Genomic DNA, 12639 nt, shown 5'->3' with positions numbered 1-12639 from the left:
AAAGATGGCCTAGTCGGCCATCACTGGAAAGAGAGGCCCATTGGACTTGCAAACTTTATATGCCCCAGTACAGGGGAACGCCAGGGCCAAAAAGTGGGTGTGGGTGGGTAGGGGAGTTGGGGGGAGGGTATGGGAGACTTTTGGGATAGCATTGGAAATGAAATTGAGGAAAATACCTAATAAAAAAAAATATATATATATATTTAAAAAAAAGAAATTTATTCCAGCTATCTTTCTTTTATCGATTTCTAACTTTATTTTGCTCTAAGCAGATATAGAATGATTTCTGTTCTTTTAAGCTTTCTGAGATTATGTTCTGGTCAAGAATGTAGTTCATTTGATAAATTTTTCATATGTTATGAAAAATCATATGAATTTTTCATATGATATGGTATGTGGATGTAATTGTTGTAATGTCCATAATATTCATATGACTGCTATGATAAGTCTAATTAGTCCTCAGTAAGTTTCTGCCTCCTAGATCTGCCATTTCTCTTGAAAGGACATTAAAATTTGTAACTATTATGTCACCTTCTATCACCCCTGATTGTGTTCATTTTTGCCTTATGCATTTTGATACTTTGTTGTTAGGCAAATACACTTTAGGACTTGGCATACTGGAGCTGGAGAGATGGCTTGTGGTTAAGAGCCCTTGCTGTTCTAGCAGAGAACTCAGATTTGGTTCCTATTTGTCTCTGGTTCCTGGGGATCTGACATCCTCTTCTAACTTCATCAAGTACCAAGCATTTATGTGGAACACATACATGCATGCATACAGGCAGGTAAAAACACTCGTACACATATATAGTAATAAATTTTTTATTAAAAAATAATTACCTGCAATGTGTTGGGTTTTGTTTTCAACAAGTACTGGGAATTGGGCCACATGCTAAGCCAAATGCTTTCTTTATGTAGAAGTCAGTTTCTTGCCTATATAATTTTTTCTTTATGAACTGCTTTTCAACTATTTCTTTGAAGATAGATCTGCTGATATTAAATTACTAATATTTTTTGAAAAGGTATTTCTCTTCTGCTTTTGAAGACTATTTTCATAGGCATAGAATTCTAAGATTATTCTTTTTTTCTCTCTTCTCTCCCTCCCCTTTTACTATTTCACTCTGCTGTCACCTCTGTCTGTGAGGGTGTCATTTTGTGTGTGCTCTTCTGTGGAGAAGGCAGGTCTTCCCACCTTCTTCCAAGACTTCAAAGCCCTTTTCTCTCTGATCTTCTGTGTGCACACACGCCCCTGAGTAGTTTGGACAGGGAGCTTATCCTTTCTGCTTTCTGACCTTCCTTGCTCGACAGCTTTTATAAGACATTAGTTTGGGATTTTAAAGAATCTATTTATTATTTTATGTTTATTGGTATTTTGACTGCATCTGAGTCCATGTGGTGGTGTTTGGACCCCTGGAACTGGAGTTACACACAGGTGTGAGCTGCCAAGTGGGTGCTGGGAATTGATCCTGAGTCCTCTGTAAGAGCAGCTAGTGCTCTTAACCACTGAGCTATCGCTCCAGTCTGCAGGGTTTTTATTTCTTATTGTTCCAAATGTTCTTCTCTCCCTTCTCTGTTTCTTCTTCTCTTACTCAAGCACAGGTCTGCTACAGCTTTCGCTGGTTGTCTCAGCTCCCAAATGCTTTCCTCCTTTTCCCTCTCCTCCTCCCCATTTCTCCTTACCTTTTCCATTTTTGACATGTCTATTGCCATCTTCTTAAGTTGGTGACTTAAGAAGATGGTGATGCTTCCCCAGATGTGTCCTGCCTGTCAGTACAGTGTCCTTGACTTACAGTACAGTGGGTTTTGGTCTTTAGCCTTACCTTTACTTCCGCAACACACATCTGCTTTTGTAATTTCCCATATTTCTTGAGTGAACGTTTGGAAACTTGTCTCCTCTTCCATTCTAGCACATAGAGTATTAATCATAGGGATATTTTCCCTTCTTCTTTTGCCTTTTAGTATGCCTTGTAAGTCTTTTGTTTTGTTTTGAGACAAGGTCTTGCTATGCTACCTTGGAAGGCCTAGCATTGCCTCCATAGACCAGCCTGGCCTGAGATCTACCTGCTTCTGCTGGAACTAAAGGTGTGCAGCACCACACCCAGCTCGTATTGGTTTTGTTGCTGCTGTTAATAGATGGCTATAATGTACTACATAAATTAAGCACAGTAAATTTGACAGGGTTGGGAGAGAAGTACTCTCTAGTTGTATATTTGAGTCTAAGTCTTTGGATGGTCTATGCTGCAGACCTTATAAATTAGCATATTTTAGTTTAATTCCCCCAGATTATGTGGGCAGGAGATTCTAAGTAGTAGGAGTTGAGTATTTCTTTTCCAATAGATGAAGTTCATTTTTGTAGTTTCTTCAGCAGCTGGGCTTCGTTAAAAACAGAATGCCCTGACTTTTTCATAATGGTCCTTCTTCCTCTGCTTCTTCTCAAATCAAATGAACTTTTTCTTAAAACATTCACTATGAGAATCTGGTAACTTCCCTGTGCCCTTGGAGAGACGGTTAGAGAGATGACTCAGTGGTTCACAGTGCTGATTACTCTTGCAGGGGACCTAGGTTTGGTTCTCAGCACCTCCATAGCAGCTCACAACTGTTACAGTCTCAGGAGACCCAGTGCCCTCTTCTGACTTCCTCAGTCACCATGAATACACATGATGCACAGACATTGATCCAGCCAAAACGTCCATGCATATTGAATAAAAAAATACATTATCCAGCATCTCTTAACTCTTAGCATAGCCTATACTAAGCTAGGACAAGTCATTCATTGCAGGCCTTCTTACTGGTTCCCAAGGAGGTTTTTTGTTTATGAAAGTCTTGTCTATAAATTCAGATATCCTGCATCTGCTTCTTTATTTCCACTTTGGGAAGCAGTGTTTGTCCTGTAACTTCAACTTCTCTGGCAATCTGAGATTGTCATCGTCGTCTTCTTCTTCTTCCTCCTCCTCCTCCTCCTCCTTCTCCTCCTTTTTTTTTTTTTTTTTTTTTTTTTTTTTTTTTTTTTTTTTTTTTTTTTTTTTTTTTTTTTTCGAGACAGGGTTTCTCTGTGTAGTCCTGGCTGTCCTGGAACTCACTTTGTAGACCAGGCTGGCCTCGAACTCAGAAATCCGCCTGCCTCTCCCTCCCCAGTGCTGGAATTAAAGGCGTGCGCCACCACTCCTGGCTCTGAGATTGTCTTCTTATTTTGTAAAAACATGTAGCATTGACTTACTGTATTCTCTTCAGTTTCACTCCTTTGTTATTGGTTGTTTAGATATGCTCATAATTTTGAGCTTTCCAGTGTTGTGCCATTCAGATTTTTTTCTACTACTAACTTTGCAGTGAGTTACCCTCTTCTTGTACCCTATGCCTATTATTCTATTATTTGTTTTAACCCTTGTCTCTATAGTTTCATTCTTCTTTGTGCTTTGTAGGTACTACCTCTAATCATTCTAGTTCTGTCTTCCTGAAAGTCCACCTCTGATCCCAGCACTTCCGGTGCTGGGTCCTTAGGGTGAGATGTTGTCTGTGCATTTATGATGCAATTGAGTATTACATGGAGTAAGTGTGGAAGACATAAACATTGCAGATAAGATTAAAAACCTGCATGTCTAGATGAGATCCTGGGAGTAATGAACAGAAACTAAAGGTACATTCTTGTTCTTAAAGGTCAGAGTAGGGAGAGCACAGAAGAAAAGAAGGAGGAAGATGAGGAGGAAGAAACACTAGTGTCTTGGCGCCAACAGCAATAAGAACAAGTATTTCAAGTGGAGCTATCAGTGACATGAAGTCTGAGGAGTGCCATTTGGATGTAGCAGTGTGGTGTCTGTGTTGATATTTGGTAGCTGCTTTGATGGAATATTAGTGGCCATGGCCTGATTAGAGAGTCAAAAGGAAAACAGTAATACTAAGTGCCCTTGCCCGATGTGAACAAGACCCTAGATTAGTTCCCTTGCACAAGAGGAGAAAAAGTTTAAAATGTAATGTATTGTGTGCTGATGGAAGTCATTCCATGTAGTAAAAACCTTGGCCATTCATGGAAAGGGGCAATGTCTACCACAGTCCTTGTGTGGCTGAGATGAAATGAGATCTAGTATGTAAGCAGAAGATTAACCTTAACCAGGATCTCAGACAGTTATATGCACTTTTGAAGGAGAGAGTGGGAATATAGCACAGACATTAGAAGGTATAGTAATGAGAGCTTATTTAGGGTATTTTCTGATTATTTCTCCTTCCTCTCTGAAAATAATTATGTGAGAGCCTGAGGACAGAGGGTAAACTATAAAATAGTGTCTTAAACCGATTTGAGAATAAACACAATAAAACTTTGGTCTGGTTTTTATGCAGAGCCAGTGGGATCAGTGGATCATAAGGTAATGTGAAACTGGCCAGCCTCATTGTGTGGCATTCTCTAGAAACTTCTCAAGGCTGGGATGTTGAAAGATTATGAGGACAGTGAGACCACTCTTGTCAAAAGTCATGATAAAAGAGACTGCCATGAATTCAGGAATAACAACTTTTATAGTGAAGGTATGGAAAGGTGTGTGTAATATGTTCTGATGACTTCAGAAAGCAGTCGTTTTTGATGATGTGATTTCAGACCTGGGTATTTTTATGTCAAAGGAAAGAGAATGCCTGAAAGAGAAGATGGAAAGCTAGCAAGGTATGCAGGTCCCATGTCAGAAGCAGTATATGAAAGGAGAACTGCAGAGGAAGCTGCCACAAGTAACAGCCAAGGTCCAACTTGAAATCATAAGGACTGTATTAAGCCCATGCTCATTTAGTAAGCTATCATAAACCAAAGTGGTGCCTTCTAAGATAGCCGTTTAGTAAGCAAAGTTCAAGCCAAGGCAACATATCTGTAAGTACAAAAGAACCTGTTACAGTTAGGAAATAAAAATGCAAGTCTTCATTATGTATGTTTCCAGATTATAAATTGAATTGCTAATTGAGTTTGGTAAGAGGATAAACTAAGTTATGGGAGAGCTATCCATTTTATAGTGAGTTAAGATATTAATATCTTGTGTCATTCTTATACCTAAGATCTGTGAACTGTGGATGTTTTTATGAGGTTTATAAGTCTCCTGAGCTTGTGTTGCCAGTTTTACATTCATACTTATGTTCATTTTCCTGGAAGATGAATTTATGAAGTTTTCCAAAGTTGTTTCTTAATCTAAAAAGAGAGTTCTTTAAGGCTTAAATCACAAAGTTGAAGGTCTACATGCTTAAATCTCTTTCTCAAACAATACAGAAAATAGGTTTAATAGGAATGCAAACAAAAGTCTAAGAAAATCAGAACTACATTATTCTAAAAGTGAGCACTTACCACATTGCAAAATGATAAGAGAAACACTTTCTGGGGCTTGGAGAGGTGGGTTGTACTAATTAAGAGCCATTGCTGTTCAAGCCATAGGAGAGGGCTGGAGTTCAGGTCCCACGGCTCACATTCAGTGACTCACAAAGGCCTGCAGTTCCAGTTGAAAAGGATTCAGTGCCCTCTTGTGGCCTCTGTGATGTATGCACATATACACATAAACTAGTTTTTAAGAATGAAAAAAACACTGTCACTTCTTTCAGCTTGCTACCTTTTTGCCACAAGTATATAATTATCTGATTAAAAATATTAAAGTTGCTAAAAGGAGTGCCACAGCTGGCAATTGGGAGACCAGTTAAAAGACCATTGCCATTATCCAGGTATAAGAGGTTATTAGATGTGGAGAAATACATGAACACAGAAAAAAACATAGGTGGCTAAAGCACTAGAATACAGTATCTCCTTATTTCCTGCTTGGGTAATGATTGGGTAAGGATGCCATTAAGTGAGAACTAAAGAACTTGGTAGAGCCCAAAAAACCTGTTCTGTGTGCTGTTTCATTTTTTTCTTTAAAATATTAATGTTCTAACATGTTACTCTTCCTCCGAGTAAGTCTAATTTAAGTTACTGATGTTTTTATTCTGTTGTAAACTTTAAAATATTGACAACATTTTGAATTTTTTTAAGGAAAAATAAGTATTTGAAAAAATAGAGAATTGCAATAAAGGTGGGTATACAAATTATTCCCTTAGACTTTTGACATCTGTAATTATACCAGAATTAATTCCTGGACAGGAATGGTGGTTTTATTAAAGTGATGACTCACTTTAATAAAAGATAGTTTCAGGCCGAGGGGCTGGTCAGCAGAGAAACTAGCTATGTGGTTACAGGGTTGAAACTTTGAGCCAACCTGATCTCCTGGAAAGAGACTGGGCTTCAAGATTGAGTTCAACTATATATTAAAATCCCAATTTAAAACAAGCAGACTCTGGACACACCAGCTCAGTAGAGATTCCTGATTTATAAACACATCTATGTGCTGATAGATGCTCCCTTATTCCACACTGCAGGCACAGCAGCTCTAATGTCCCTCACAGACCTTAACCCCCTCCAGTATAGTCAGTCTATAGTACAACTAGAATAAATGTGTTGCTTTCTTGAGTTGTTCTAGTGAATTATTAAACCCTTAAAGGGAACTATGGGGACTTAACAAGTTTGTGGTCAGTCAATTTCAAAGACCTACCCCAAGGTTGGGATTGTTTTTAGGAAAATGGAAGTCTTCTTGAAGAATTTGGTCTTTTTTTTTTTTTTTAATATTAAAGGCAGGTTTATTGGGAAGCTGCTTTTGGGTGATCAAGTTCACAGGCTCCAAGGACAGAGGCAAGGGAAATGGCCAAGAGGGTTGGAGAGTGGGTAGGGAAGGAAGAAAAAGAGAGAAAGGGCACTTGCATAGAGAGAGAAGAGGAGAGAGAGGGAGAAATAAAGTGGGGAGGGAAAGGGGAGAGAGACAGACAGACAGACACCAAAGAATTTGCTCTTAACCTGTCTGTGAGATCTACACTTAGTCCTTACGCTTTTTCTCAGAACTGAATGATACAGTACCTACAGTTAGAGTTGGGGTCTGAATGGCTCTGGGAAGACTATTGGACCGTGGACCATTGGAGAGAATGTTTATAAACTTCTAGACTACCAGGCTGGAGGAACCCATCATTATATCCCCTTGCTTATAGAAGGCTTTGTTTTGTTTTGTTTTGCTTTGCCAAAACCTTTCGCAGTCCCTCTTCCCCCCCCCCCAACTACATATATACTATATACCCTCTCACTAATTATATTCATTAAAAACAGATCCCAGACGGCTATGGTGGCTCATACATTCAGGAGGCAGAGGTAGAGGCAGAGGCGGAGGCAGAGGCAGAGGCAGAGGCAGAGGCAGAGGCAGAGGCAGGTGGATCTTTGAGTTTGAGGACAGCCTGGTCTACAGAGTGAGTTCCAGGACAGCCAGGGCTAAACAGACAAACTGTCTCAAACAAGGAAAAACAAGTCCCAGAGATTTCTCTGATTGCTTCTTTTACTAATTTATCATTAAATTTCATGGTGGTCAAAGTATTTATTGATTTTTAAATTATTTAAAATGTATTTAATTTTACTATGGCCCTGAATATGATGATGTTCTTTAGTAAATTTCTCATGTCACTGAAAAAAAAAAAGCATATAGTCTACTATTGTATTGCAGTCTTCAATTAGTCGGTAGTGTTGTTTAAGTTGTCTATATATTCATCTCCATCTCATTTGTTAACTTATTGATTAGTATGGACTAATAGATACTTATCTTCTAGTTTGAATCTTATTTATTTGTCTGTTTAAATTGTAGCTGTGGCCATTGAAAGGAAGTCCCTTCATTTGATTCCTGTTCTGTGACATATCCCATCATTGCTGTTTGGTTTCTGTTTTCTCTTTGGGGCTATTTGCAACTTCCTTGCCTTCTAACACTGAAATGCACCCTGCTCATCTGTATTTCTTTTCTTTTCTTTTCTTTTCTTTTCTTTTCTTTTCTTTTCTTTTCTTTTCTTTGTTTTTTTGTTTGTTTGTTTTGTTTTGTTTTGTTTTGTTTTGAGACAGGGTTTCTCTGTGTAGCCCTGGCTGTCCTGGAACTCACTCTGTAGNAGACAGGGTTTCTCTGTGTAGCCCTGGCTGTCCTGGAACTCACTCTGTAGACCAGGCTGGCCTCAAACTCAGAAATCTGCCTGCCTCTGCTTCCCAAGTGCTGGGATTAAAGACATGCGCCACCACCGCTCAGTTCATCTCTATTTCTTATATCAGTCTTAGAGTCAGTCGTTTCTTCAAGAAGCTTGAGGGTTTTTTTTTGGGGGGGGGGGGTAGTATTAGAAACCAAAATCTGAGTAACAGCTTTCCCTTAGTCTTACAGACTCCATTTCTAAAGTTTCTTACGTCAACGGTTTTTTTTCTCCCCCGCTCCTTCAGTGGCATCGCTTCTCTAGTCAGTATGCATTATTCCTTGGGATCCTCTGATATGATACATTATTTGTTTGAAATTTGCATATCTTACCTGACTAGGTCACAACACATAGTCCCAGCTACTTGGAAGGCTATGACAGGAGGATCATTGAAGCTCCAGGGTTTTAGTCCACCTCAAACATCTTTATAAGACACACATACTTCATTTTAGAAATCAAAGTGTTAGGTTTTGAGTGAATCCATTCTCTCTGAGGCAGGAATAAGAGTTCAAAAACAGGCTGGGCTTCTGTCTCAAAATACCAGTGACTAGCATACATGAAAACTAATTGAGAAAATGGTACTTGAGGTTGGCCGTGTTTTATAGAGTCAGAGTTTGTAGTATAAGGCATTTTATGGTGTACTTCTATCCTGAATTTCTGCCAAAGAACTTTATCCTTACCGTATGCACATTTAGCCCCTTGGATGCAGTGGGTGGAGATACTTGTACAAGTAACTATTGTCTTTAGGACAATCCTTAAGCCTTTGAAATACTGCAACTTGATCTGTTCCTGAAAGGGCAGGAAGCATGTGAATCACTGCTGTATCTAGAAAGGACGTCCAATGTGTGTAGGTTATCACAGGTACCTAGTTCTAGGTGAGAACATTTCTGGGTTGTCAAACTTTATAATTATAAAGACTCATAAACTGAGGGCTGGCCTGAGAAAATAATCAGATATACTAAATTAATAAGAGTAAAAGGTTTCTTACCAGAAAGCCACACAAGTTTACCTCATTCCCAGAGCAAACTTCAAAGAGTTTCTTTTCCTTTCTCCATCACAGGTAACAGTCCCTTGGACAGCCCCCGGAATTTCTCTCCAAATGCTCCTGCTCACTTTTCCTTTGTTCCTGCCCGTAGGTAAGTTGCTTGAGAACCCCCTCTGTGCTGTTTTGTCTTGTCTTGTCTTGTTTTGTTTCTCTGTGTAGCCTTGAATGTCCTGGAACTCACTCTGTAGACCAGGCTGGTCTTGAACTCAGAGAACAGAGTGCTGCGATTAAAGGCATGTACCACTGACCCCTGACTGATATGTGTGCTTGGTAGATGTCTGTGTTCTTCTTTCAAGTCCGTACTCTTCCGTGTGGATTGAGTTGCCTTGGACTACCAGTAATCAAAATGCCGTCCTTTCTGTCCTCTTCAAGTTTTCCTTTCAGAGTGACTGTGCATTTGCAGCTGAACAGAAAAATAGGAGTATATTCATTTATTTTATAATCCTAAGCAAAAGGTGCCCTAAGAATATATTCCACAGCATGATACTGTAACTGAGAATTATCCTCGGGCTATAGAAGAGAAAGTGTTCCAGGAAGGGTCCAGAGTAACACTCTTTACCTTGTACCCCGTGCTTCCAAGAAGCTGAAAGGGCCTGACGTAACTTTCTTCTCAGCTTTTGTTGGAGTGTTTTATGTTTGTTTGTTTGTTTGTCTTTAAACAGGGTCTCATTATGTGGCCCTGGCTATGTAGACTATACAGGCTTCCCTATGTTAGTGGCTTTTTAATGTGTTTCTTTCAGTTTTCTGCTTCATCCAGCTAGCTCCCAAATTGAGACTGGACTATAATATTTATTTAACAAGCTTCAAAGTTCACAACAACTCCACGTTAATCCTCTAAACTAATTTGGCTACCTCCCAGCCAAAATCCCAGTGATACTTTCATTAGTACTGATCTGGCTCTCTTGGCTCCAGGACTTTTCTCATGGTGTCTCCTGGACTCTCTTCCAGCTGTGATTTCCTACTTCCTCTCTCTCCTTCCTCCCTCCATGGGCTGAGAGGAAGTCCAGCCCTATTCTCTCCACTGCTCAGTTATTGGCTGATCAGCTCTTTATTAACCAATCAGGAAATTAGGTAGCAATGTTTACACAACACTGAGACCAGAGATTCTCAGAATAAGGATTGCAACTAGATGTGGGGGCAAGGAAATCAGGATTTGAATGATACGAAGATAGTCTTTACCCAGTGCACAGAAACATTATGCTTACAGCCCTATTCAGAGATTCCCCCTTGCCTCTGCCTCCCAAATGCTAGGAATACAAATCTCAGCTTTCAGCTGAGGGTCCCAAGTATGAGTTCAGAAAGACTATAGGATCTCATAATTCACTGAGCTTCGAAGGGTTTGTTAGGTCCCATTTCTCTCCTGTCTGAAAATGATAGTGTTGATTCTGGCCTCTCCTAGCAGGCCTGATAGTTCCACCCATGCCGAGAGCACATTAAGTGGCCTCTGGAGAAGTCCACCCTCACGGTGTCTTCAAACCTTTGCTAAGGCTCCCTACACACAGTGGCTTGTTTTCACAACTTCACAACTCTCTTAGCCATAGTTCAAGTTTGTGGGGCTCTTGTTTTAATTTGGGGGGCTGTTTCCTTGTTTAGTTTTGAAGTAGAGTTCTCTTTAGTTCTAAATGGGAAAGCCAATTTAAAATAAATAGTAATAAGGCTCCAGCTTTGTAGCTGTCAGTGGCTAGAGAATATACTATATCTTGGAGTAAGAGCAGTTCTAATATTAAGACTACTTTCTTTGCTAGGTGATAGTGGTGAGACACGCCGTTAATCCTAGCACTCAGGAGGCAGAGGCAGATGGATCTCTTCAACTTGAGGCCAGCTGGTCTACAGAGCCAGCTCCAGAACAGCCAGGGCTCCGCAGAGAAGCCTGTGTCGGGGTGAAGTGAAGGTGTTGGCTGGGAGGACTACTTACTTATAAGGTGTAGCAGAGGGCTGGGCTGTAGCTCTGTTGTAGGACTTGTCTAACATGCACAAATACCACATCAATGAGGTGTAATGACTCACACCTGAAATCACAGTACTTTGGAGGTGTGAGCAAGAGGGAAAGAAGTTGGAAATCATCCTCTGCTACCTACTGAGTTTGAAGAAAACCTGGGCTACATAGGATTCTGTCTCAAAACAATTAAGATAAAATAATAAAAACGAAGCCGGGCGTTGGTGGCGCACGCCTTTAATCCCAGCACTCGGGAGGCAGAGGCAGGCGGATTTCTGAGTTCGAGGCCAGCCTGGTCTACAGAGTGAGTTCCAGGACAGCCAGGGCTACACAGAGAAACCCTTTCTCAAAAAACCAAAAAAAAAAAAAAAATAATAATAATAATAATAATAAAAAAAATGAAAAAAAGTAATGCAGAAACAAAAGAGATTGCTAGAACAAGCACTTACTATTCCCTCCCATTTCAACTGAGAAAGAATGCACCCCACTCCTCCCTAGTGTATGGCTGAGGGCAGGTGAGGAGGGCTCGGTGGCTAATGTTGGTACTTCTCCTCACTCTGAAGAAATCTCACATGGCTCATAGAACTTCCATCTGGTTAACCAAGTGTTCTGGTAGGATCATATTGTAAGTCTCTGCTGAACTGATAATTGTGGCCCGTATGTGAACTTAATATCAAATTAAGTATGACCTGGAACAATGAGACCTGTTATCAGATCCACGGAGGTGGCATTGGGTCATTTCTTATTCAGTTAATAAATATTTACTGAGAAATTTTGAGTCAGGCTCTTTGGGTGCTTAGTTATTCCATGGTAACGCAGTGGAGATACATGGAGCTTTCAGTCTTACTAAAGTCTTTTTAAAAAAAAAGAATTTTTATTTATTTTCTGTATATGAATACTGTCTTCAGACACACCAGAAGAAGGAATCAGATCACATTCCAGATGGTTGTAAGCCACTGTGTGGTTGCTGGGAACTGAACTCAGGACCTCTAGAAGAGCAGTTAGTGCTCTTAACCACTGAGCCATCTCTCCAGCCCCCTCCCCCCCTTACTAAAGTCTTATGCACTCGTCCTGGAATAAGGAAATTGTAGTTTAGACCTTAACTTAGTGGACTCGTTCTTCTCATATCTCATATAAAATGTTATCTCCGTAGACTTTTTCTTTTTTTTTAATTGAAGCAAAATATTATTTTTTAAATATTTTTATTAGATATTTTCTTTCCTTAGACCTTTTCTAACCACACAGTCTGAACATTCTTTACGCAGGCATCTCATTACCTCTGTAGTACTTTCCAGGGTATAATATTTTGCTTTCATGTTTTCTGTCTTGCCTGAACTAGAATCAAATCATGTTTTAATTAAAGATACTTTAAATGGGTTGAGACCAGTAGCCTGGTAAATAATAAGCCCTTAGTGCTTATTAGTCCTGTGAGTGCTTTGAGTAAGACAGTAAATGAAGATGCAAAGAAATACATATTTATAAACTGGAGGCTGTAAGTATAGCTCAGTGAAGGACCTGGTTCCATCCTCAACTCTGAAATTATAAACTAATAAATATCTTAAAGGGAAGGAACATAATAATATTAAATGAATGAAAAGAATAGAAACAGGCCGGGCGTGGTGGCGCA

General features: G+C 39.7%; 1 protein-coding gene across 6 annotated transcripts in view; it reads left to right on the top strand.

Moving 5' to 3' along the window:
* Nucleotides 1–12639, top strand: part of Mast2 (microtubule associated serine/threonine kinase 2) — a 156675-nt gene that overhangs the window by 116950 nt on the left and 27086 nt on the right. For all 6 annotated transcript variants that reach the window (XM_021159308.2, XM_029475989.1, XM_021159307.2 and 3 more), the window contains one exon: nt 9092–9167. In XM_021159308.2, coding sequence (XP_021014967.1) covers nt 9092–9167 — 76 coding nt within the window. The remainder of the gene's footprint in view (nt 1–9091; nt 9168–12639) is intronic.

This window comes from Mus caroli, chromosome 4 (assembly GCF_900094665.2).
Source record: "Mus caroli chromosome 4, CAROLI_EIJ_v1.1, whole genome shotgun sequence".
Classification (NCBI taxonomy): Eukaryota; Metazoa; Chordata; class Mammalia; order Rodentia; family Muridae; genus Mus; species Mus caroli.
This window is presented reverse-complemented; position numbering and strand designations above follow the sequence as displayed.